This window comes from Hirundo rustica, chromosome 4 (genome assembly GCF_015227805.2).
Source record: "Hirundo rustica isolate bHirRus1 chromosome 4, bHirRus1.pri.v3, whole genome shotgun sequence".
NCBI lineage: Eukaryota > Metazoa > Chordata > Aves > Passeriformes > Hirundinidae > Hirundo > Hirundo rustica.
In genome coordinates, this window is record NC_053453.1 from 34,178,407 (window position 1) to 34,204,877 (window position 26,471).

Consider the following 26,471-nt stretch of genomic DNA (forward strand, 5'->3'; position numbering starts at 1 on the left):
TTCTTCCTAATGTGCCATCTAAACCTCCCCTGGCCCAGCTTAAGACTACATCCTCTCGTATGCATGAGAGGTTGTGCGTCTCCTCACAGCCGAGATGTCCTGATGCTGGAGTTGCAACAGGGAAAGGCTTGCTCCCACCAGGCACGTTAGTGGAAAGGAGCTCTGCCTGCCACCTCGGGAAGGGCCCACCAAAAGGTGCTCACAGCCTGTTCCCATTTCTCCAGCCACCTTTAGGCTAAATTTGACACCCGGGAATGGCGTTAATGGAGGTTCAACGTTCGGTCTGGAGCTGCTCACTGCAGCATTCCCGAGCCCCCCGACACTCCCCAGCAGCCGCGGATTGGTCTGTTCACAAGAGTGCCTGATACAGCGCCTTTCCGACCAGCGCGTCCGTTCCAGCTCCGAGAGCCGCCGCTGCCTCCACCGCCCGGACTCGGCGCCCCCCGCCCCGCCACTTCCCCGCCGCCGAGAGCGCCTCCCACAGGCCACCCGCGCGGTGCCGGGGGCCGCCCGCTCGGCGGTGCCGTCCCTGCCCCCGTCCGCCGCCCACCGTCCGCCGCGGCGCGGCTCCCGCCCGGGACCCCCTCGGCGAGCCCGGGGGCGGACGGGGCGATCCTCGGCCCCATCTCTCGCCGGGGCGGCGGGAGCGGCGCCAGCCACGCGCGACAGCCGGGACCGAGCGGGGGCGGCCGGGAAGGGCCGCCGGCGCCGGGCGGCCCCGCCCCGCTCATCCCCCCGCTCTCCCGCCCGGCCGCGTTCCCGGCGGGCGGCGCCGCGGGGTGACGGGCGGGTCTCGGCCACAGCCGAGTGCGGCGCGTCAGTTCCGGCGGGGAGCGCGGCGCGGCGCGTGGGTCGGAAGCGCCGCGGCGGCGGCGGCGGGGGAGTGGAAAATGGCGACGGCCGCGCAGCTCACGGACGAGGAGCTCTTCTCGGAGCTGAGGCGCTTTGGCTTCTCCCCGGGGCCGGTCACCGAGAGCACCCGGCCCGTCTACCTAAAGAAGCTGAAGAAGCTGCGCGATGATGAACGGGCCGGGGCCCGCGGCGGCGGCGCCAACAAGACCCGGAACAGCAACAACAATAACACGGGAGCCGGAGCGGCGCCGGGCGGAGGCGGCGGCCCCGGGCGGGCGGCCCCGGGAGCTCGGCTGGCCGGCGCCGAGCACCCCTTCCTCCCCGGGGCCGCCGCCGGAGGCGGCCGGGGCCGCGCCGCACCCCCCGCCGGGGGCGGCAAAGTGCTGCTGGGCTTCAGCTCGGACGAGTCGGACGTGGAGAGCAGCCCCCGGAGCCAGGCCGGCGGCAGGAGGGAGCGCGCTGCGCCCCTCTTCCGCGGCCTCAGGCCCGGCGCCCCCCACGGCGCCTGCGGCGCGAGCAGCAGCTCCCCCCTGGAGGAGGCGGCCCGGCGGAAGCCCAACGCCTGGTGGGGGGCGGCGGCCAGGAGACCGGCGGCGACTCAGGGCATGAAGGAGCTCGGGGACGGCGAGGAGGAGGACGACGAGGAGGAGGAGGAGAAGGAGAGCGAGCAGCAGCGGTGGAAGAACCGGACTGTGAACGGAAACCGGCTCCCCTCCTACGGAGGCAGCAGGGACAAGTACTCGGACTCGGAGGAGGAGGAGGCGGCGGGGGCGAGGGCCAAACAGCAGGGACCGAAGGAGGAGTCTGCCGTTCGCCGGCCCAGACGGAGCCTCAGCAAGTCGCCTGCTCCATTCATAACAAGCAAATGCGCTGCAGCCGGCGCTGGCGTGATGGAGACGGGCCAAGAAAGGGCTGGCGGAGGCTGCGGTGCTGGTGTGCTCGTAACGAATGACAGGGCGGCGGGGGCGGCTGCTGCCGGCAGTCTAGACAGGGGCAGAAATCAGGAGGAGGAGGAGGCGGCGGCGGTGGGGGGAAGAGGAGGAGGAGGATGTGAAAATCTGGACTCTAGTCTTCCCAGCCCCAGATACCGCATTGGCCTATCCAAGAAATCCCCATCGGTATTGTTGATGCCAGCCCCGCTCACGGACGTGGACAGCGGCAAAATCAGTGACCCTCCAGGCACCATTAGGAAAGCGACCAATAATCATGTTCTCAGCGGTGCTCCTGGTAGCTGTAATGTTGAATCCAGGATCTATTCATCTACTAATAGCCTTCCCCCGGGTGGAACCACCTCCTCCCTTAGACTCAACCACTCCAATCATACGGGTTCAAATCATACCTACCTGAAAAACACCTACAAGAAGAATCTCTCTGAGCCCGAGGAGGAGCTTCTCCAACAGTTCAAAAGAGAGGAGGTATCCACCACTGGAGGCTTCAGTGCACATTACCTGTCCATGTTCCTCTTAACTGCTGCATGCTTGTTCTTTCTGATACTGGGATTCACATACCTGAGAATGAGAGGTTCTGGAGTAGCTGAGGATGTGGGAGCCAACAGTAAGTATTAGGTGAAGGGTAAGAGCAGTTTCTGCAACTGCTGTAACAACTGTTAATATGCCTTTGCATTCCCAGAAATCCCTTACTGAACAGTTCTGGGTTCCACGTTAGTGTAATTTGTCTTTAGAGGATGGTGCACAGAGAAATTGTCTTTCCTTATGTGTGTACTTTGCAAGCTGGTATAATAAGCTTGCAAGACATTTGAGGATAAACTTAAATCCCAGCATTCCCTGCTGTAATCTGTTGATACCTTGTTTTCTAGCAAGTTTTCTTCCCGAAGCGGTTCTATGGGTTTTGTTCAATTTAGCAGGAGTGTGGTTAATAGAGAATTGATGACTTAAGGCTTTACGTTAATCTTACAGTGGTAAGTGTGCACAATTAGATACCTGGGATTCCTGCAGGGCTAAGATTTGACTGTAGTTGTGTGGTGATAAAGCAGGTTGTTTTCGTTCATGTGTGCTGAGGCTTGAAAAGGATCCTAGGCTGAGATGATGTTACACACTATGACAGACTTTGTGCAGTGAATGCTTGACCTATTGTGTATTGTTTTCTAATAAATACTTCCTTCTAAATTTAGTTGAGAATAATGTTTATACATGAAATACTGCTGTGCTTTAGTCTGAATTTTAGAGCATTAATTTTTTTTTTTTTTTTTTAATACTGAATCGTTTGGAAACTTAACATGTGGAAGTAACTTCTTGAATGGATTTAAAAACTACCATTTTCTATTAATGAAACATACAAAAATGGAAACATACCACCTAAGGGTGGTGATTCAGGCTATTTCAGTTCCTGGCTGTTCTGAAATGGATAGTGGAGATTGTAACATCAGAAAGAAAAATCATGCCACTGCTGTCTTGATTTTTCATTGCTCCTGGTGAGAAATTATGCAAAAATTTGTTTTTGGGATGTAAGAGCGTTAGAAGGTTCTTGGGAACTTGCATTTTTCTTGAAATGATTGAGGATAGTGTGTGGGGTGTATGCATTTTTTTGTATAGAGAGTAGAGGATTTATATGCTCATTTGTGGACATGTATACAGTGCCTTGTAAGGAATGATCTGACTGTTATCTTGGGGCCTGCTAGATGTCACAGGGCAGCAGCGTGGGCTGGCTTTTTTTCTAGTCCCTTTCGAACGTTATTCATTACATTAGGGTAGCAGAATAGTTTTAAATTCTGTTTTGCAATCTTTGGGGGGGAGGGGGTGAGTAAAACATTTGGTGTTGAGGAAGGACAGTAGCAGCAAGGACTTGGACATTTGCAGTGGTTTCATTGCAATGGTCCACGTGGCTTTTAAGTACTGTTCAGTCTTGGTTTTTGGGCTGGCTGTGAACGTATGCAGGTGGGCTATAATTAGATCCAGTGTAGTGTGACTGTTGGGGCTGCTCATACTCCAGTTAGCTTCTGGCCATAACTGCTGGTGACATGATTCCATTATCTTGCAGATAAGCTGTATTCTTTTACTAGCATGTATTATGTGCTGATTTTAGTCTCGAAATATGATGATTTTAACAGGAGAAAAATCTCTCAGCTTACTGGGGTAAACTCCCAATTTCAGTGGTTGAGTTAAAATTGGCTTATCGTCCTGTTTGATGAAAGCTGAGTGTTTCAGCAAAGTGGATAGCAATAGTTCTTAAAATTCAGAGTGGGTATTTTTTTTTGTATTGAAAGAAAATTTGTTTTTGAGTGTGTGGACTTCCCTATAGAGCACGTGGGATGACTGTGTCATTGAGGATATTACTCTTAAAAAGTTAACTTAGCTGGAACTGTTAGGAAAAACTGTCCTCTTGTTAGAGCACCTTGTTTAGGTTAGGCTGCCCAGTCACTGCTCTGGTTAGCCCAGTGTTGCTTGGTAGTTCAAGTAAACCAGTTCTTTGCTTGTTCTTACTTGCTGTCTTCTCAGTGGAACTCTCGAAAGTGGATTTCCTGAAGAACTGTTCTGGCAATGGCACTCGTATTTCATCCATGCTACTTCCTCACAGCCCCAGGCTTTGCTGCAACATAGCAAATGGGAATGGGGAATAGTGTCCCTTGGCAGGAGCAAACAGCAGGTTTTGTGGCTAGCTTCTTTGATAGGAGCTAGAAGAGGAGCAGGCCACTTCTTTTAAGTAATGTGGGAATGAGCGGGGGGTTACCTTGCCCATATGTTTAGCACGTGCTTACTAAATTCTCAAATCAGCATACGGAACCAAAATACGTTGGTATGTAGAACAGACAAGACAGGCTAATAAAGACTGATTTTTACTGAAAAGAAGGAGAATCCTGTCTTCTATTATATGCTTCCTAAGCTTAAACATCATCCAAGTGAGTTCTTTTACTTTTAGGCTTATATGGGTGTATTGCCTGTTTCTTTTATAGAAGCAGAAATGATTCATACTTTTTAATTAAAAATAATAGTATATCTCAAAAACAACCTTTTCATTTAGGTGATTCAATATTGAGATTTTTCTGTCTTTTAGGTAGTTGTAGGTAAGATTCATGTTGGGTGCGAGTGATTTGGTTGTGGAAAAAAATCAGTTATTATAAACTCTGCATCATAAAAACTTCTAGAGTTCAGCAGAGTTGCAGTATACGCATCTCTTTAATTATCGTGCTTATTGTGATAAAGCTATAAAGGTAGTTATTTGTATATTTGGTGGCTTCTTATTTTAAATTTGCATTTAAAATGTACAGTGAGCTTAATGTTGGTTTTCTTAATAGTTGATTGCCTAAGATTAAATGCAATCAAAATGTTTGTGACATTGAAAAATATTTATCACAAAATACACTCAATATCAACACCTAAATATTTGTCAGGATGAAATCTAAGAACGGAGGAGATGTGCCTAATGAGAGGGAGGCTTAAAACCAGGTGTTGGAGTTGAATTTAGGCCGGGTGTAATAATATAAATGAGAAGGGATGAGCCGAGAATTTCAGAAGAGACTTCTCACTTACACTGTGCATAGTGTTCGAATTATTTCCTATTCAGAGCTCTAAAATAGTTATGAATTGCTTTAGTTTTTCCACATGTAGCATGAAATGTTCAAAGACAAATCAGAATTGGGCTAATTCTTCTGTATCTAAGCTATAAAGGTCACTTGAAGTAAGGTTTTTATGCATTTTGCTGTCTAAAATGTAGATAAAATATATGTTAGTGGGGTTTTTCTTAAACCCATTGAAATAAACTGCTCTTGAAGCTCACATAAAAGACCAACTAATGCATCAGTGCATGTTGTGCTTGCTACCTCTGAGAGTGTTGCGTTTGTAAAAGATCATTTTGGGCTTGGTGCTGGTATCCTCATTAATTTTGCTCTGGCAGTAAAGTATGTTTTGTTTGCACCTGCATTTGAAATACCGTGGTATTGTATCAACTTCTTGCTAAACCAGCATTAATATTTTCTCAGGAAAATTGTAGACTTTAGTCTACTTCCTAGACTCTTCAAACCCTGAAGAGTTGTATATCTCTTCCAACTTTTGTGGGTTTGTGATGTTACTCTGAGCATCTCAAGTGGCTGATCCTGGATGTTAATTCTAAAGTTACTTTTCATGAAAAGTTGGTAATTTTATCAGATCAGTTGATACTGCTTTGAGATCTGGTTCACTTTCTTTCTGAAAGATGTGGCCGCTAGTACAGACGCTGTTGAAGTCTAATCTGAAATAGGTTGTATGTAAGCTACTTTGACCATTTCTGCTCCAGTATGTTTTCTGGGGAGCAGTTGATGTGACAAAAAAACCCCACAAGCAAACAAACAAAAAAAAACACCAAAAACCCCCCAACAAACAAAACAAACAAAAAAACCCCCAAAACCCCCAACAAAACAAACAAACAAAACCCCAAAAACCACCAACCCAGAACAAAACCACCACAACAAAAAAATTATCTTGGAAGTTTCAGGTAGGTCTTGTTTAATATCTTAGTTTCCTGTAAGAAGAGGCTTTTTAAAGTGACAGCTATTGCTAGTAATTTTGGTATTTCTATGATACTTGTTACAAAACAACTGCTAGGAGGATATTCGTTACTATATTGCTACAACTTGTGTTTTTGAAATGTTAATTTGGGAGACTTAGCAGTTGTGTATATTACAAGTGTGTGCTTATGCAAATCACAATTTTAAGAGTTTCATTCAGTTCGATTGATGTTCCTTTGTTCTTGACGTTTTAATCTCTCAGGTGTTAAAACTTCTATGGAATTTTATGCAGGGAATTTAATTGCAAAGAAGTTAGACTTGCTGTATAAAAGACAAGATGATGACTGTTACGCTCCCAGGCCTGCAAATTACTGTAGAAGTGCTGTGGTATTTCACTAATAACTTACAAATTTACTTGCCTTCTTAGATCACCTTCTCAGAAGAGTCTATATTCTTGACAGTGTTGGCTTTAATGGAAGAAAATTAGTTGTGGATAAGAAGTATTTATAGGAGAGGACATAATAAAGGGAGGGAGAAAAAAGAATTGCAGAGTTCCAGAGTTGTGTGGCTATTAACATTCCTTGTGCTTTGCAGGGGATAGCCTGACTTGTATTTGGCAATGTAGCAACTTCTATTGAAATATTAGCATATTGCTGTTTCACTTTCTGTATATTGCTTTAAATCCTAGTTAGCAAGTATTTCTCAACTAGGTGATATATTAAAAAGAAAAAACAAACAAAACAAAAACCTGGAGATTTTCTTAAAGACTGATCTCTTTTGTAGCAATCTTAATTCTATGGTTTGATGGGTTTTGGATCAGTAGATCAAACAAAAAGAATCCCTAGACTACCTTCATAAGGTAAAGCCAGGCAGAATAGTTAGGTTTCCTTAGGATACTTGACAATTTTAAACTCTCATCTTCCTTATGGTATGTCAGAAATTATTCTTTAAAATGAGGAATAATTTGGCCCTTTATCTAGGGAAATCTGAATAATTATTATGTAGTGACTTTCATCTAGGAAAGTCTAAGTAATTGCTCTGTAATACAAAATAGCTTAGCTGACAGCTTCCAAGTCCTTCCTAAAGGTTAATAAATAGTCTATTTACATTTGTAATAGATCTGGAGTATAGAGTATAAGCATGAATATTGCTCAGCAGTATTTGAAACACAAATGATAGAAATTTAGAGAGATAGTGGTAGTTGATACTTTGTTCAGAATACTTAAAACTGCTTTACATTCATACCTTAAATGTGCAGATGTGCACAAAACATTCCTTATGCCATTACTGTAGATTCTTATTATGACATTTTTTCAAAGTTACTGTTAGAGGCTATGCTCTTTTTTGAAGTAAATAATGGAAAATTTGATCTAGAATCACTTGCCTGTGGAGCAGGGATGCAGAAGAGCTCTGGCAGCAGTCAGTCTGTTTTCGTTAGATATCAAAAAGTAATTAAAAGTTTGCACTGCATTCTGTAGTGCATTATTTTCTCAAAAACAAATTTCATTTCTGATGTGAGAAAATTAAAGGTGATTCAGAATCTGAAAACAGATCTTGTTGCAACTTTCCCATTTTAAAAAGCATTAGAGACTAGAAAGATATGGGAAAGCAAAAAGCAGACTTGTTTTATTTAAGAACCTCTGTCCTCTAGTACTATTGAAGTGCAGTGCAGATCTTTCTGCTTAGGACAGATGTGTAGGGTGATAATGGATGCGGTGGAAGTACTTTGAAGAAAAGCCCATGATACACAATGACTTAATTTTTTTATTGTAGGAGCTCTACTTGGCACTATTTAATAATCTATAATTATCCCAGTTACAAGAGGAGAATCAGGCCTGCAGTCCTTCTATCTCTAGGAAACAATTGTTTTTCTAAAAATCATGTATATTTAAATCCTTTTGAGATCTGTATTTCATCTGAGAGTAGAAGGTTGCAAACTTTAGCTTGACTGCTTACCCAGCTAAGCTGGCAGGAGTTGCAGAGTTGTACCGAACTGATCTAGAATCTGATTCTAGACTCATGCTTCAGTAATTAATAGTATGAACATTTGGACAGGGCAGAACTTCTGCTCGAGAAAGTTGCTTCACTAGAAAGCTTAGACAAATAAATTAAGCAAGTATAGTGTTTTTTTGTTGAAAGTGGTACTCCAGTGATGTGGAGAATCCATGGAGTGTTGTAATCATGAGGCTTATATTCCTTTTGCCTTAATATTTATTGTGCTAAAATTAGTTTTCTGTTGTGATTTGTATTAGATTGAGGGTAATAAGTTTACTGGTCAGTAGACCGTGAAATCAAGGTATATTGAAAAGAAAAGATTTTTTGGGGGGGAGAAGCCCATGTTTGCTGAGAATTTAATTAGTACTGTCTTTGTCTCGTCTGTTCTTGTTTCCGTCTGTTTCTCCAGGTAGATACGGATTTTTGGAAGAAGGTGGCAGTGCCTTTGCTGTGATTATAATAAAAAAGGACACGGTGTGGCTCAGGTCTTGATCCAAGTAACCTTGGTAGCTTCTGCCCGCTGAGTCTTTCTGATACAGAAAAACTTACCAAGAAGGGCAGTGGTACTGATGGAAGGAAGCATAGTGATATGTGCAGGGACAGATTCCAGAACAGCTGCACATCTTAAAGCTGACTCATGCAGGTTCCCTCTGTGTTAGAAGGCTTGCTAGAGTTTATAATGTCTGCTGTTGAGTCCTACTGTGCTGTATTTCTCAAAATGTTATTAAGTGCTATTTTTCTGTTCTGCTTGTGGAGTGTGAGGGTAGGTGTATGTTGACTGTGAAACAGACAAATGTGGTGCCTGTTGGGCATAGCTTGCTGGAGGAGATGCGCTGTTACAGCTGGCATTTTGCAGAGGTGAATTTGCAGAGGAAATGATCAGATTTTCTGTTTACTGAGTGTCATATTGTAACATCAAGGTATCTTGAGTAACGCTGTGTATTTAGAGTCTTCAATTCCTTTAGCTGCTCTAATGAATTCTGAGTGACAGACTGAATTGATACAGAAGGCTGTTTAATGTGGGGAGAAGAGTAGGGGCTTAAAGAGAGATGTCTAACATTGAATTAAGAGGCACTAAAAGTGACTAAGTATTCTCTAAGATCCATTGAATTCTAGTGATCCTCTGCTAGGTAAGTGAGAAATGGATCTGTTCATAAATAAGGGATTGTAGAACAACTCCTCAGCTACTTTTTGTTTCAGAGAAGGTCATTTACTTAAGTAATAATTTAAAGATGGCTTGTTACAAAATAATTGTTTTATATACATGCTAAGACTACCTTCATAATGCCTTTATTCACTTAAGTTTTAATACATGGCCACATCCCCCAAATCTTCTATTTTTTGAAAAAGTACAAGAAATGTTTATAATTTGTCTTACAGTGTCTTGGGCAAATGTAGCATCAGCTTGTCCTTTTTGGGTGTCAGCTGAGCAAAACTTTACCACAAGAGGACTGCTGGGTACGAGGTGGATAAATGTTGTGTTTTTCCTAGCACTAGATTTTAAGGCCACATCTAGATCTTAATTTTACTTTTGTCCACAGAAAAATGTTTCTTTGGTCAGTCAAATCTCTGAATTGGAGAAACCTCAGGGTGTTCTTTAATTTCATAACTGTTCTGATTAGCTTTAGGGTATTTTCAATAGGCTGTGTATCAAAGCCACTTACCTTAACCGTCTGTACCCTCAATACTCATCATCATACTATGTAATTGAGCAATAAAATTCCACAACACTTCACTTAGTAGTACTTATCCCAGTGTTTGTTCAGCATCATCAATCTGCACAGCAGAAGCCCCTCATATCCCATGTATCCCCATATGTCAAAATTCCATCAAACACATTTTTAATTGAATATCTAGATGTTGTTGGTCATAGAGAACAGAAGTCTAGCTATAGAACTAATCTGAAACCTGTCAGTAGATACTGAGCCATGGAAGATTTACTGTGAGGGATATATTTCATATCTCAGAAGGTAGATACATGATTACTTTTTGTTCTGGTTTGGGGTTTGTTTGTCTTGTTACTGTTGCCTAAAACAATGCTTGGGTTTGTTGTGAGGCAAGTTGGTGTTTGTTGTTCTTTAATTCCCAGTATATTTTCTGGGAAATGGTATAACATTATCTGTTTAGGAATTTCTATTCATCTCTGGCTATATCTAAAGTTTAGAGTGCTGTTTGTTCTTTTTCAGGTATCATGCCTTAGACAACCAAAGAGGATTTTGTTGAGTGACAGACTAGGTGGTGCACGTGTGAAAAATGCCTGATAGGCATTTTTACAGGCTGTGGAAATCCACAGTTCAGACCTAATTATGGGGAAAGACCAGTCTGGCATTGCTGCTTGTACTGTTTCTCTGTGCAAATTTCTGGAACTAGTTTACTGTTACTTTGTAATAAGAGAAAATGATTTATGAAATTCCATGGTGGTATCTTGTGAAAGAGAGTATCATATTAGGTTCAGTCTAGTCTGTTTCTGTATTGGTGTGCACCCCATGTGTGACCCAACAGTGTGGGGAGGAGAAAGGTGTATTGTATTTCAAGGAAAAAGCTGGAACGTTTTGGGGGTTTTTGGTTTTTTTTTTTGATTAATTTGGTTGGTTTGGGGTTTTTGGGGGGGTGTATGTGTGAAAGGAGTTCTATTGTCCTAGGGAGACTTTGCCTAGCTGAGAAAATCAGAGCAGAGGTATAGATTTTTTTCTGGAGGAGGAACCAGTCTCATAATTTATTTGGGGGTTTTGTTTCTCTTATCTGTAAGCATGAGAAATACTTATGGTTTTACATCTGCTTATGTAGAAGCAGGTGTGGATAAAAGTGTTTGTAAGGCACTATGGGAAATAGAGAATCTGAGCTTTGTTTGAGGGATATGTTCATGTTTGGGTGCTTTGTCTTTTTGCATATAATAATAAATGCATGTTCATTTTGATATAAACTCAGAAATAAACTGAAAAGGGAGTGTGAAGAACATCTAAGAGAACTATAGTGCTGTACTGTTAGTACAGTGACCTTTGAACTAGGAGTAGAAATAGCAATCTTTTGAGTATTCCTGAGAGCTCATTCATTCAGAATGGGCAGGTAGGTATGCACAGTTCAGTTTGGTGATGCTAGGTGTATGATCAATGCCTCTTAAGCTTTACTTCCATCAGAGGTGGTACTCCCTGCAGAAACACTGTAGACCGTTTTGTTTCAGTTGCTTAAGTTGAGCATGGATGTGTCGGCATATTTCAGAATTGTACAGTGCAATGGTTTTTTATTTATAACTTTAAACACTTTTTTTTCCTTTGACCCTCAGCTAAAGGTGTTGCCTATTGAACTAACAACAGAAATGTGCAGACTGAATTCAGATGAACATGAAGTAGAGGGGGTAGGAAAACCATGAGATGTTAAAACCAGACTTGTTTTATTCTGCTGTGTAGGATGCGTGGTATTAAAGTAATTCCTTTTGAGGGAGAGCAGACTAGAGGGAAATGACAAAAGCAGCAGCCTTGGGAAGGAGCTGTCTGGAAATTGGGGTCCTCAGGCCAAATAGGGTCTGCCTATTCCTTCTGTAAGGGAATGAGTTAGCATGTGATATCTTTTGCCATTCAGAAAATGGGAATGTACCGAGCTGCTTACACAAGCCATGGAATCAGACTAACTATATGGCCAGCTCCCTTAAGCATGAGCTACATGGTTTGAGGAAAGAGAGTTAGGATCTGCTTCTGTAAACTTTTTTTTCATACTTCAAGCCCTGAGCTTTGAGCTACTGTGTAGTGACCTACATACTACAGAGTTCTCGTGTGCCAAAGGTGTGGTATGGTTTTATTGCCCCTACTGTTTGAGATCTTGGTAAGACTCACTTGAACTTCCTTTCTGTCTTATTTTTTTCCTGTTTCTGCATGGCAGGTGAGTTTCTTGCTGAGAAAGGTTTTGGTTCATCTTGGTTTTTTTTCCTCCTCTCTAGATCCACCAGTGTCAGAAGTGCACACAGTACTGCTAGAAGATTCATTACCTTGATCCACAAGCTAATAATGTAACCTTTTATCTAATAGGCACAACCCATTTAATTAATAAACAATTATGATAACATTAGTTCAAGTTCGTCTTAGTTCAAACAGACTCTTCATCTGAGTAAAGAATAACGGTGTATTAGTCCAGTTGTTCCCTTAGGGTAATTTTTATTTGAACCAGGCAGATTAATCAAACAAATCATCAAACAGATGCAGTTGCTATGGTAGACAGCCGGGAACATTAGCCAGCTCTTCAGAATCTTAGTCCAGTGGAATAAAAATGGAAGTAACTCAATATTGCCTGCTGTTATGCATGTCCAGTCAAGTGTGTTATGTTGTGTATTACTGCTGAGCTCATCCTGCTTTTGAGCTCTTAAAACTTCCACAATATGTGGTGAACAGTTTTCCTTCTTCTTTAGCTATATAATATGGCTACTTGTGGTAAACTGACTGCTGCTTCCTCAGTGAAAGCTCATCTTTGTCATGCAAAGAGACCTGCTAGCAACTACCTCTGTATGTCCTGCATAGAGCACCTGTTTTCAGAGTTCTGTTGTGTTCAGGCTTTGTAAATAATATTGTTCAGCTGGTCTGCTGCTGTTAGTGCAGCTGAATAATTGAAAGAACAGAAGGCACAGCAGAACCCCAGTTTTAGAAATGAAAAATTCTTATGTGATCTGTATCTTGACTTTATACTCATGATGAATAGCCTTTTAAGAGTTTTATTGTCTGTGTTCTCCCTTCGAATGTTACCTTTGGATGCTGTAAACTGTACATAATATTACTAGTACTTTGTAACTGAAGTCTGATTGGAAGAAGAGGTTATAACTGGGTGTTTTTATGTTCCAAACTCTTCAAGACAGAAATCCTTACTGCTTGTACGAAGTGACAGGATATTTTTATCAAGACTGGGCTCCTTGACAGAGTGATAGTAGATTCAGTATTTAATTGCAGCTTCTCATTGATTCTTAAACCTGTGTTTCAGTAACACTTGCTTTATTAGTTTGCTTTCCACTTTGAACTTTGGAGTCTGAGGAAAGCAGAACACTTCCTAGTTTAACATAAGACATGTTTTGTTGCCATGCTCTCAAGATGGAGTTTCCCCTTTTTCTAAATTGGTTCATTTGTTGAAGTGGTGGGTATTTTTTGACCTTATAAAGTGTAAGGAGATAAAATATTTGGGAGAGGTGCAGAAGAAGGCAGAAGAGCTATTTCAGAAGCCTATTCTGATTCTCTCTACCCTTTGTAAAATGCTGGTATGTATCTGAAGTCTAACATTTCTCCTGGTAATTTTTTGCAACTGCTCTTAAAAGCAGTCTTAGTGTGGTAGGTGTTTTTTATTGCCTATGTATACACACTAGCCTGTAGTGAATAATGTATGTATGTGTGTGCAAGGAATATGATTTTAATCTAATTTTTACAATGCATGGCAAGTGCACTTTTGAGCCATTTTCCCTAACAGAACAGAGACAGCTGTTTCTTCTATGTTTTGTAATATAATGCAAAAGAGCATGTGTGCAAGTACTGTAACTAAAAAATACTTCCTTAAATATTCTTAAGAACTGACAGCTTTTATAATTTTGATTACTAATACAAGTGCTAGAACGAAACTAATGTTAGTATTCTAGTAAAACTGAATTATCTGAAGAAACACTTGTCTCTTCTTAAATATGGATGAAATTGGCCTGACTTGCAGGAGCACCTTTCAACATTCAGGTCTTTTCTAACCAGCATTTCAGTAGGCAGGAGTAGATTTGAACCTTTCTAGAAAGGGTGATACAGCTAAACAAAGGAGAGAGTTATTTTGTTGTAATTTGTTGGGCTTTTTATTTTTTGTTTATGTAGTGAAAAACTCCAAAGAGGAGTTCTGGTAGGTCATGCCCTTTTACCTAAAAAATGAAGACTCTTATTTTCAGCATTGATAGAAAATGTGTCTGAAGTGTATATCACAAATATGTTTGTTTTAATTCTTTTGGAATTTGGGCTTTGTCCAAAAAAGTGAACAACATGAAATTTTTGGTTATGTCATCAGTCATTATATCACTTATAAACAGAATTAATTAAAACTGTACTGGCTGAAAAAATTATCAATAAAAGCACTTTAAACAGAGCCAGTTGAAAAAGTGACTAGATGTTAGGGAAAGGTTCAGCCATTTGTAGATAATCCTTGTGGCATGTTATGCTCCTCTTGAAAATTGTCAGGGCCAAGGATTATTCCAACTATGAGGGAATTTAGAGATACAAAAACCATTTCCAAAGCACACAAAGATGATCTGTAGTGAAGGAATTGCTGAACGATTTGGTGTCTTAATATCAAAGCAGAGAGATTTAGCATATTGGTTTGAAGTGGTTTCTACCTGAATTGGAGAAAATATGGAGCTGGAAGGTCATGCAAAACCTCTTGTCTGTTTTGAGCATTGAATAATTGCAGACAGGAAAATAAAGGCAAGATTATTTATTTAAGAAGTTTGAAATATGGAGATCTGGAATAACATTTCATGTAATAACTTGTTTGTTTGGTATTTTTCTGGCATTTTAAGGTTTAGGAGTTGTGAGAGACAAAGTTTTGGCATTTTTCTTGACATATGCACAGTATATCGCTGGGGGAAGTCAGACCTTGATTCTAGACTTAGTTACAGATCTGTTAGCTGTCACAGAAAATACTTGGGTTGTAAAATTATTGAAAACTTGTTTTCGAGATAATGTAGAAAAAGGCTGGGCTAAAGGCCCATTTCTGATAGAAGAGCTTCTAACACTGTTTCTTACTCTGGTAGCAGTACATTATCCAACTAATTTATTCATTTTAAGAGGAAAGAAAATCTGATGGAAAGCATTAGGTTGTCTGCTTACAGAAAACATCTTTATAAGACAAGTTTGGGGTTAGTCTGCTTCTGGCATAGTGGGTGAGGAGGAGAAAAGTACTTGCAGGGAGGAACATTCTTGCTTCTGCAGAAGTTGCTAACTTGGAGGTATTTGTTGTAGTGGAAAGTCTCTGAATCCTTTGGGTGCATGGTATTTGATGCTTTGTGTCATAGCACTGAGAAACGAGGTGCTTGCAGATTAATTGGGATCATTCTTGTTTCTGCAGCTGTGGCTTTACAGCTCCTTAAAGTTGCATTGGAATTTTGCTTTTTCATCTGTAAAATCAAATTATCTGTACATTCAGAAATAGATTATGACATTACAATGCTTCTGTTAAAAGATGTCACCTTAAAATGTTAGGAGGAACATAGAGCTGCAGAAAGGTTCAGAGGTGGCTTTTATAGCAAGGAGGAAGAGGACTCTGAAATGTGGAAGAGTGAGGAATGAAGTGAAGGCATGACTATTATGGAAGGGCTGAAGAGTTATTACTGTCTCTCCCTTTTGCTACATAGATACATGTTTTAACTTTGTAGCATAAATAGATGATACTTTGTTCTTGGAACTCCATTAGAATGTGAGCTTGATAGACTATTTTCAAGGCTGGCAATCGTTTCCTGATAGAGATCTCACACCCTTTTTGAGGAGGAGCTGTGGAAGTATATGCTCATATTAAAACCTTATAATAATAATAATTCTTAATTTAATGTTTAGTTTGGTAGAATAAGAATTTATCACTTTTACAAATATAGTTACTTATTCTAAGAACTGTCAGGAAAGTTTTTGAACCAAGAACGCTGATGTAATATATTGAAATACCTTAGGCATGTTGGAGTAGGTGAAAACTTTACATCTGTGACTGGAGTATGTGGGAGGATTTGGTAAGAGCTTAGGTTCTGGACAAAAGAAAGAAGGGTGTATGTGAAAGAGGAATTACTGAAGAAATTAAGGAGTGGCCTTATTAACTCAAATGAATTGAGGTTATGTGGTAAATAAATGCAGATTGATTAACAATTGTAATTGCATAGGCAGCTGATAAATTGCTGCAGTTGCATACTTGCCTCTTAAGCCACCAGTCAAGCTGAACAAAATAACATCCTATATAAAATGTACTACAGTTTTTGGTTAACTATAACAATCACTAACTTCAGAGGGATTTCATATAAATCCTATTGTGTGAGTTAAAATAAGGAGTTTTAAAGATTGTTTAATTTGTGTGATAGGTAATTTTGAAGAGGTGGTTGGTATTCTTGGTCATTTTAATCACTATGTATTTGTGAAGGAGAGGCAAACATTGACATCTCATCTGGCTTGCTTAATAAATTCAAGGTGTTAATTTATTTAAGTATGAATTTGCCCAAATGTGTTTTACACTGGGATTGTGATGGTGGGAAAAGTCTTAACTGCCACCATAGCCTCCACTTAATTGCTGGACTTCCCTAGCATATCTAGAATTTCAGGTGACAGTTTTCAGTGTGCATCTTTGCAGGCAGGTGTGGAGATGTTGCATATGTATGTGTTTCATGACTTCCATGTGCTAAAATATGTTAGTCAGGTATACTGAAATCTACCCACTCTTGTCTTGTGTCTTGTGTTTGTACCTGCCTTCCAATCCAAAACCCTACTCGATCAAGATTTCATGTATGCTCAATAAGATTGACCCTGGAGTCTGTAATTATCCTTGTCTGGATAACTAACTATCAAATTAGGTGTTTAATCCCATTTTAGGCTGTTTAGATTGAACGTTTAGTGTGCTGGGTGTGTTTGATTGAGTTAATGAATGAAATACATAAAACTTTAAAGTTGGTAGCTTGATAATTCTGGAAGCAATGGCTGTGAGTTTGGACCTAGAGAATGAAATCATGAAGTGCTCTAGGTAGGGCTTGGTTTGCAAGAGTCTTCAACATCTGCTTCTATCAGCTTTAATTAATCATATAGCTGAATACATCTGTGAAAACCAGGCCCTGTGTTTGGATGGGTGGTTTTGGGTTTTTTGGTTTTTTTTTCCATTTGCTGTATCGGAAGAAGCTGAAGGGCTTATTAGATAGGTAACATGCTTAATTCTTTTCTGAGTTCAGGCACATGGACATACTTGTTTGCAAAGTTACAGAGAGTCAAGCCTTCTTAATTTAGAAAGTATTTTCATTGTCACGCTGTTTTACACATCATTTGTCAGTTGTAACCATAGGAATGTGAATCTTACCATTGCTACGTGTAGGAGCAAAGAAAGAGTAATCATTTCTACTTCAAACTTCTTTTCAATACTAAGGTGAAGCAGATCAACATTTATTTGCTGACAAGAGTGATACTGAAGGTCATGCAGTTAATAAAAATCACATTCTTTTACAAATAATTAGTTTTTTTCTTAGAAAATGTTTTTTCCACTTCTTATCCATATTCACTTACACTTGACTAAGGTTGGGAGCCCTGTTTCAGAAGTTGGTGCATGGTTTCTTTTGTATCCTCGGTTTCTCCTAAATGAGAAATCTTGCTGTGAATTTGATCTGTCAACCTTTATATTTTTCTTACCTTTCCCATTTATAACTAAATTAACTGATCAGATTAAACAGGGTTGTGGCTCAGAAATCAAGACATTGTCAGTCAATCTACTCTTGGGTGGGCAACTCTTGATGTTTTGTGGATATCTATATGCATGGGAGTGCATGAACTCTCAGTGTGTTGTCTCACTCTTGTTAAAAAAAAAAAAGCTGAGTTGTAGAGCTTTGTTGTATGTATTAGTGGTTGGTAAAAAGGGGGTTTTCCTTTTTTGAAATGTCCACTAAAATGTAAAACATTCAAATTATTTCAAAGCAATTGGGTTATTTAACCAAGAGTTTGGCAAAGGGCAAACACAGTTTTGTTTATAAGGAAATAGCTGTGAAATGTGTTTGCATAGAAGATTCTGGTTTAACCTAAATGCTACTATACTGCTTGTCAAATGTGGTTAGGGTGAAGGTTAATGTCTCTTTGTTATTTGTCTTATTATGGACTTTGTTTTTATCTTAACTATTATAGTGTTGTCATAAAGCTACGATGTTGGTATACCTGTTTAGTATTTTCAGATCCTAGAGTGATTTTTTTTTCTTTTTTTTTTTTCTTTTTTTTTTGACAGTCAAGGATCCCTTTAGTGAAGAACTCCAAAAAATACAAGTAAGTAAAACCACTTAATATTGAGATTTTAATCTGTCACATGATTGTGTCAAAACAATATAGCTCTGTTCAGAAGGATGCAATTTTAGTATAACTTGCGGGAAATAAATGCACTTCTTGTAACTGATGTTTTAATTTTTTTTTTCTTCTTGGGTAATATAAATAGGGTTACAAAATTTGGCTGTGGCACGCTGGTTGCTTCATATACAATGAAGATAGTACATAATTTGTGTTGTAAAAAGAAAAGAGTGTTGTCAGTTTTGAGACTAAATTTAACAGTTTTTCACTTACTGTTGCCATTTGACTTCTCAACCTTGAAAGCACAGCTGGTAAGAGATGATTGACATGAAACTCCAGGATCTTATTTAGTGCTATAGAAGAGCAAGGGTTAAAGTCCTTCAAAACTGATTCAAAAAACTGTCTTTTTCACTTTGATTCCATTCTGTTACTTGTTCTTATATTCACTTTTTTGTCTGTCAGGCTAACCATTTTTGAGATGTCACCATTGAAGCTCTCTGTATTATTCTTAGTTGTGCAGCATGCGTTCAGGTGGTTCTCTCTTCTGACTTGAATTGTAAACATAGTGATCTGCTTTTGTGAGGCATATATAAGCAAATATTACAAAATAATTGTGGAGGATTTGGGAGGACATTTTTTTGGTTTACTGTTTGGTATGTGTGTTTTTTTGCTTGGTGGATTAGTGGGGTTTTGTGTCTAGGATTGAACTCTCCAAAAGTGAATAATTGCATATTAAGCAGGTAGCCTTGGCTGGTTTCTTGGATAGAAAATGTTTCTGAATCTCTTGTACAAATTAAATTTCTTGAGACAGCTTCTGGGGATTCTTTCAAAATTACTTCACTAGTGCAGAGAGAATGCATTTTGTGCACTGGACTCAGCCTGAGAACCTGTTCTATATGTTACTTTCGCCTGTTTTTACTGCACTGTTCCATAATAATCCTATTGCATGCTTGGTTGTTCGTTCGTTACAAAGATTATACTGTACAGTTCCTTCTTTTATGTGGTCCAACCATTAATTAGATTAAATTGGTCACAGTAATATTTCTCATGTTCATCTCACTGTAGCTATTACTGAAGTCATGGGTGTATCTACTGTCAAATAAATAGAACTTGAAGAACTACTGGTCGTGTGAATGTGTGCTGGAGGACTGGTTTTCCTCTTCTGCCATTCACGGTGTTTTCCGGCCAGGAAATGAGTTAATAAGCTTGGTTAATTCCTGAGGAGGATCAACTACATCAACTTAATCTCAGTGATGGTTTTGTAGCACCAGAACAGGGAGAGGTGATGCTGGTAAATTGTTGATAGTGCTGTTGGAAAATAACTTGTCCATTGTTCAATGAAATAAGTATTTTGCTTTTCTGATGGCAATTTTCTTACAGAAAAAAAAAAAAAATTGCACTATTCACATTTTAAAATTATATCAATAGTGCTGGTGCATCAAGGAATTAAGGCTAATATAGTTTGATTTTTTTTTTAAATTAGTATAATCAGCATATGCACAAACTGTAAAATTGCTTTTTTGAGTATTTTTTTGAATGAAGGGTCTAGTCTTAACCATTTGATAAAACTTCAACATTTCAGAATAGCCTTTAGTGTATAATTGTATGTGTGTGTAATTGCATGTTTTTCATGTTTTCAATAATTCCTTCTAATATAAAATAGTCCTGGTTATATTTAAATAATACTGCTTGGTATCTTGATAAGTGTAATGCCCCTGTAAGTAGCAATTATATGACATCTCATATTTGTGCTTGTTTTGGGAATTAGGCCTTTTTGTATTATGGTGTATGCAGGAAGTATCAACAAGATAGTCCACAGCTTTGTTTTGGCTTTTTGTTTGGTAGGGGTAGTTTGTTTGGTTGTTTTGGTTTTTTTTAAAAAACCTTACTAGGTAAATTACTGGGTAGACAACAAAAATTTTCCTTTGCTCTGAATTTATGCCGGAATGTGGCCAGATGGTACTTTAGTGTGGCTTGTTTAAAATGTCACTGTGCATTTATAAAGAATAAAACTTTTATTTTTATGTAGTAGCTATCAAAAAACCACCCCAAACAAAAGAGACTTCTTTTGAATAATTTCACTAGTCTCTCAGTAGTATCAAAATACTGCTGACAGTCTGTTGGTCTTAACTGGCAGATCCATCAGAGTCCAAGCTGCAACCTAGTTTTGCTTCAGTTATGATCTGAAAATTCAATGTAGTCAATACTTGGATTCAAAATCTATAGCCTGCATCATTGTTGATATGTGAGACATTACAGCTTTATGTAAATCCTTGGTTTTTTCCTCACGGTATATGAAGATTTTGAGGATAAATGGAAGAAAATATATCTGTGTTACTGCTTGTTTTAACATAAATATGTTTTTCTCATTCTAGGAAGATGAAATAAGTCTCATGATGAAGAGCTTGTATGCACTTCATGATAAATTGGCGCAAGTAGCAGGTAACACTTAAAAAATACCGTGATGTAATGTTACAGCAATGGCTACAAAAAAAATCCGTGCTCAGATAGTGATTTGCAGTAACTAGGTCCCTGAAAGCCATTTAGCGTTCCATTTTGGGAAACTAGAAATCCTGTTTCTAGTTTATTTACACTGTCTCTTACCACCTTTTGTTGTGATGTGTGCTAATGAGATAGGGTCTTGAATATTGTGATCCTGTGTGGTTTTTGACCCAATGTCTTAATACTTTATTAATCTGATTTTTTAAAAGGGTTAAGTTAAATTTGCTATATGTGAAGAAGACTGTGTGAGTTTCTTAAAGGTTGTTAATTCACTGTGGTGAAAATCAAAATATTTTGCAACAGTAATAAAATGGCTACTAATAAAGTAAACAGTGGTGGCTGAACAAGATTGCCTTGTTAGACAAAATGTCCAGCTTAACCATATCAGTTATATAGTAATGAAAACTGCTGCATATAGTAATGTGTCAGAGTTGGTATTTAGGAGTAGTAGTATTATTGAATATTCAAAATAAAAAATGGTGTGGTTTTATCTACAGTCATAAGGAACACAGCTTTAAACTGCACACATACTTATACATCAGAATCGGGAAATGGTGAAGTTAAGGCTATGATTATAACTTTGGGATTTGGTGAATGAGAGTTACAGCTGAGTCGATTATTAAGCTGTTTTTATCATCCTTGCATATTTAACCCATAATGTGTTCGGGTAGTCTTACTGGTCTTTGTGACAACTGTTTGTTTTGCATCAGTAAGTTTTACCAAGGCAGCTTTTCCATTATTATCAGGTGCTACAGACATTTTGCGAACATGAAAAAATGTGGAAACAACTCTGTGTCAGATACAAAGCCGACAATGTAATATGTCAAGGCTGTATAGGAAATGTGTGAGAAATTTGAGCAGCTCTGTAATACCCTTTAAATTGCAACAATAATTTATCTTCCTGCAGAAACATTTTGTTTCCACGGCATTTACAGCGTCTGCTTTGAATAAAATAGGTGTTTGGACAAGCCCCACACATTTTGGTTTATTTCCCTCAGACGATCACAGAATGGGTCAAGTTGGAAGGAATCACAGTGGGTCATCTGGGCCAACCTCCCTGCTCAAGCAGGTTCATCCCAGAGCACATGGCATAGGATTGCATCCAAACAGTTCTTGAACATCTCCAGCAAGGGAGGTTCCACATGCCTTCTGGACAAATCTGTTCCAGTGCCCAGTCACCTGGATCCATCCTCTTGACATCCTCCCTTCAGATAATTATAGGCGTTGATGAGGTCCCCTCTCAGTTGTCTCTTCTCATGGCTGAGCCAGGTCCAGCTCCTTCAGTCTTTCTCATGAGAGAGATGCTCCAGTCTCTTAATCATCTTTGTCTTCTGATGTAAGACTGTACCATAGTTGAGCATTCAAAGTGATTGTTGCTTTTCCTTGCTTAGATCATTGTCATGCTGCTTCCCTCTGTCTTTTGAGTGTAACAGCATGCTGTTGGTTAAGTGTATCATCGGGGCCATACGGTAAACATGCTTGGATGGATAAAAAGGTTTGGCAAGTAATTTCTATATCTGTGGAAGAAAGGGAGATTTCTTTATTAGCTGGAGCTTACTTCAGTGCACACAGACATGTATAAATCTTTACCTCTTTGCCTTATGAGGAAGAATTTGTATGCTCCAAGACAGCTACTTGCTTCACCAGGTGACAAAGATGTATTATTCTCTATTAGTCTATTTCTGGCCTGAAGGATCTTCAAATGCTTCCTTTCAAAAAATAACTATCCCTTCTGGTTAGGTGGGACTCCAGACTGGAGCTGTAATGTGAGATTACCTGGTTGCTCAGCAAAGTAGCTTTCATACAGTCTGAAGAAAGACCTAATCCATCTCTACTCAGACAAAAATTCTTCCCAATGCCAAGTTTATGATACAAGAGGAAGATGTCTGCCATCCATTTCTGAATACCATATTGATGTAGACCTGGCACAATATCTGGAAGTAGTTTAAAAGGCATAAAACAGAGGAAGCTCCAAGGGAGGTGCAGGATTTGAGAGTGTTGATCTTGTGCACAGTGCACCACTTCAAAGGAGAAGTTAAGGAATATAGATTTACTCAAAGTGGTGCCTGTCTGTCACATACTTGGAAAAGTTTCTCTCATTTCATACTTGGCTATGAATCATTTGTTCATGTTATAACTATTAATATTAAAAGGCAGGCTGGAAACTTGAAGTAGTCTGTTCAGTTAAGTTTTATTCCACATCTTGACTACCATCAAGATGGTCCCCGCAAAATGTGGTTTCTAGCTCTGTTTAATAAAACAGACTTATTATTTTTACTGATCTAGTTTCTTACCTTGTCAACTTCAAATGGAGAGCAAGTAATGGGGCTTTTATTTTAGAAGTTAGAACATGAAGTTTTTTTTAAGGAAGAAAATGTCAGAGTAACAGTTTGTTAATTTTGACTTAATATATCATGTTCCAACTGCAGGTACCTATTCTGGATTGTGGTGCTCCAATACAATGTCAAATTATTTAATTACCCAATATAAAAATAGGTTGCCTTTAATGCATCACTGTTCTACGAATTACTATTCTGTGAAACCTAGAGTGAGTAATTTTTGCCTCACAGGAAACTCAGAACTGGATGAGCAGATAGTGCTTTTCCCTTGAGTTGAAGTTTCTGTTCCCATGTTCTTGTCTTGAATGGTTTAGCCATTCTTCAAAACAGCAACGTTTGTATAAACTTTTTATAGATTTATTTATACAAATATATTTCATTACCTAACACTTTCTGCTAAACCAAAATACCTGCTTTTTAAAAATCAGAGTTACTTCAGCATATGTTAATTACTGAATATCTTGGTCTTTCATGGAGCGGTTTAATAGATCACATCCATTTTCAGTCAGACTTGCAAAATTAATAAATCTATCCACTGTATTCACAAGAAGCAACGGGCTACCAATGGCTATGACCCTTTCTTGTAGATAAAGGATTTTTTAGGTAGCCCTTTCTTTTGCGTGGCATTCTTCGGTATCGGATTCAGACAGTCTATCAGATTTAGACCTTTTCCTTCTTTTCACAGGTCCTTGAGATGCAGGGGTGAATTAGGCTTTCATATGTAATAAGGCTTCCTGATAAATACATGGCTGGAAGAAAATCCTGGCAAAACACCTAAATATTAATTTGGGGTATCAGCTACTGTATGTAATGGCTGTCACAGGCTCTCTGTTCTGTCACTCTCCTTAATCTTTAGTTTTTCAGGTAATTGATACTGTTCTGTTTCCAGATAGTGATTGAACAGCTATTTAACAAGTTCTGGTGTTCTGCAGTGTTACTGAGCTGTTGAATTTGCCTTTGGGAGATCGGGCATTCTTATTTGCTCTTGGTCTGCTTCTGCTTTTCTTGAGTTCCCCACTTCAGTGTTCTGCTGCAAGTAACCTGAAAACATGAGCCTACTAAACAAGTATCTTGTATACTCTTTGCAGTTTGTATTGGTGGCCATATCACATCAAGCTATAAGCTAGAAATCTGTGCTAAATCTGTGTCTTCCTTGAAATATTAGATTTCCACTGTTTTGCTACCAAATGAGAAAATTATTTACAGCAAATACTTCATATTTCTGGACATTTCTGTTGCATATATATGCAACTCATAAGTTAAATGCCTAAATAAAACTCAGTTTTAAATATTCTAGCGTGCATGGAAAAGAAGATCTGACTTCGTTTCTGTATTAGTAGTAGGTGAGACATAATAAATATTTCTTTAGAACTGAAACTTTAGTTGCTTTTTGGTAGTATTTCTTAAAGAAATCAACTTCTTAAGTGGCTTGCCCAAATACAGTAACATAAGCTACTGTGTAGTTTTGTGATCCTTGCTGGGATGTGCTACTTTCTGCCTCCCTACAAAAGCAAATAGAAGGGTTCTTTGATTGCTCTTGAAATCAATGCTCAGTGCCCAAGGAAAGTTTAAGCTCAAAGATCCATGCTTTCTGTAAGCTCACAGCTGACATAACAGAGGGGCAATTTTTACAAAGAGCTCAGATGTATCTTGCAGCAGACTTGTGTAAAGTTTTTTTTTTTTGCCTGTGCTTCAGTTTTATTCCTGAATATAGGGCCTCAAATGGAACAGTTGGGAAACATTTTTGGCTCAAACTATGGAAAGTGGGTTTCCAGGCCAAGTGGTTAATGATTGCACCAAAGCTATTCAAAGTAAGCCTTCATTTGCAGAACTATTAGCTAACGCAGTGACTGAAATGGCATATAGGAATATCCTGCTGTTGCAGTAAAACAGAAGGCTGTCTGACTTGTGAAATGCCTAACTTTCTGCAAGCTTTCAAATTCATTAGTTTCTCAGAAGAAAGCTGTTAAATGGTTCTCAGCAAAAGATGTGTTGGAACGAGAAACTGTCTTCAATAGCTTTTTGTACAAGAATGAAACTCCGTAACTCTGATTAGCTTACTTTGTTTGACTTGGGAGACAAGGTGAACGTGATTTTTATTCCTCTCCCCACTGCCTTAGTATTGCTTGATGGAAATTTGAGCTGATGGGCCTTAGACATTACCAGAGCCCAGGTAGCAAAGGTGTTTTTAATTGTTAAACTTATTCAGAGGGAATACAGTTTGGAAAAAAATTTCAGCAGCAGGACTGAGAGGAAACTGCTGGTTTCTGAAGATGAGACCAGAAGCTGTTAAGTCATTGTGCTGGCTGGGTGCTGCATAAACATAATTCTTGGAAGAAAACAAATAAGATTAGCATTTAAAACTACCAAAGTAATTCAGTGGTCCCCTACCTAAGGGAGCTTTTGTTCCATTGTAAAAGATAATGTTGTGTTCTCAAAAGGTGGAAAATCCAACATGAACCTTGAAACTTGTGTTTAAGAATTCATATTTTTCGCAATCTGTCTCCTGCTTGTGTGTTTGGTTGGCTTTCTTGTCTGTGTATTAACCTCACCCTTTTTATTCTCTCTCATTTATTTCATAATAGGGCTTTTCTGCTTATCTAGATAAATGAAAAAAACAACCTAAGAAAAGCTTCTTAGCAGAAGGGTCTCATCCCCCTTCTCTCAGAAGCTGTTGTGTCCGAAGTATGACTGACGTGCTTTCTCTGTATTAAAAAGACCCTAGAAATACTTGAGGTCTTATCAAACAAGAGAAAAGGCTTAAATGTAGGAATACCTCTCAGACTTGCTCATATCGTGCAACTTAGTATCAGATGTAAATTGTACATACGGTTTCACAGAGATATGTTTTGGGTTTGTTGTATTTATTCCATCAGTTTTGGATTCTAAACAATGTGTTTACACCAAAGACACTATGAGTATAATGTATAGTTATTCCAAGTCTGCTAATCATGAAATATGAAATCACTGATGACTACATATTTAATTACAGGCTGGACAGTTTATGCTGTACAAAATCAAAGTCTGCCTAAATTATATACAAGAAAAGCCCATAGCTCCAATTCAGGTGCTGAGTTCTAAAATTAGAGTGGGTTTCTATGAAAGTGGTGTCCATTTTCAGCAGCGATCTATTTAGTTTTGCTATTACAATAGACTCAGGCACTTTGGAAGTCTTAGACGTTGCATGCTAATTTTCAAGAGAAACAACTTGTAAAGTTTTCTGCTCAGCACTTGATTGAAAATACATGCATGCATGCAGGCTTTGTTCCAGCAGCATTTCTAGGCCAGTTTGCATATGAGCACTCTTAAAAACATTGTTCCTGTTTCTCTATATCCCAA

The 26,471-nt window shown here is 39.3% G+C and overlaps 1 protein-coding gene across 1 annotated transcript in view; it reads left to right on the top strand.

Annotated features, from left to right (window-relative positions):
• Positions 1-864: 864 nt before the first annotated feature.
• The window catches only part of LEMD3 (LEM domain containing 3), a 41,494-nt gene continuing 15,887 nt past the window's right edge, over positions 865-26,471 (top strand). The window contains exons 1-3 of the mRNA XM_040062399.2: positions 865-2,406; positions 18,236-18,273; positions 20,667-20,733. Coding sequence (XP_039918333.1) covers positions 891-2,406; positions 18,236-18,273; positions 20,667-20,733 — 1,621 coding nt within the window. The 5' untranslated portion in view covers positions 865-890. The remainder of the gene's footprint in view (positions 2,407-18,235; positions 18,274-20,666; positions 20,734-26,471) is intronic.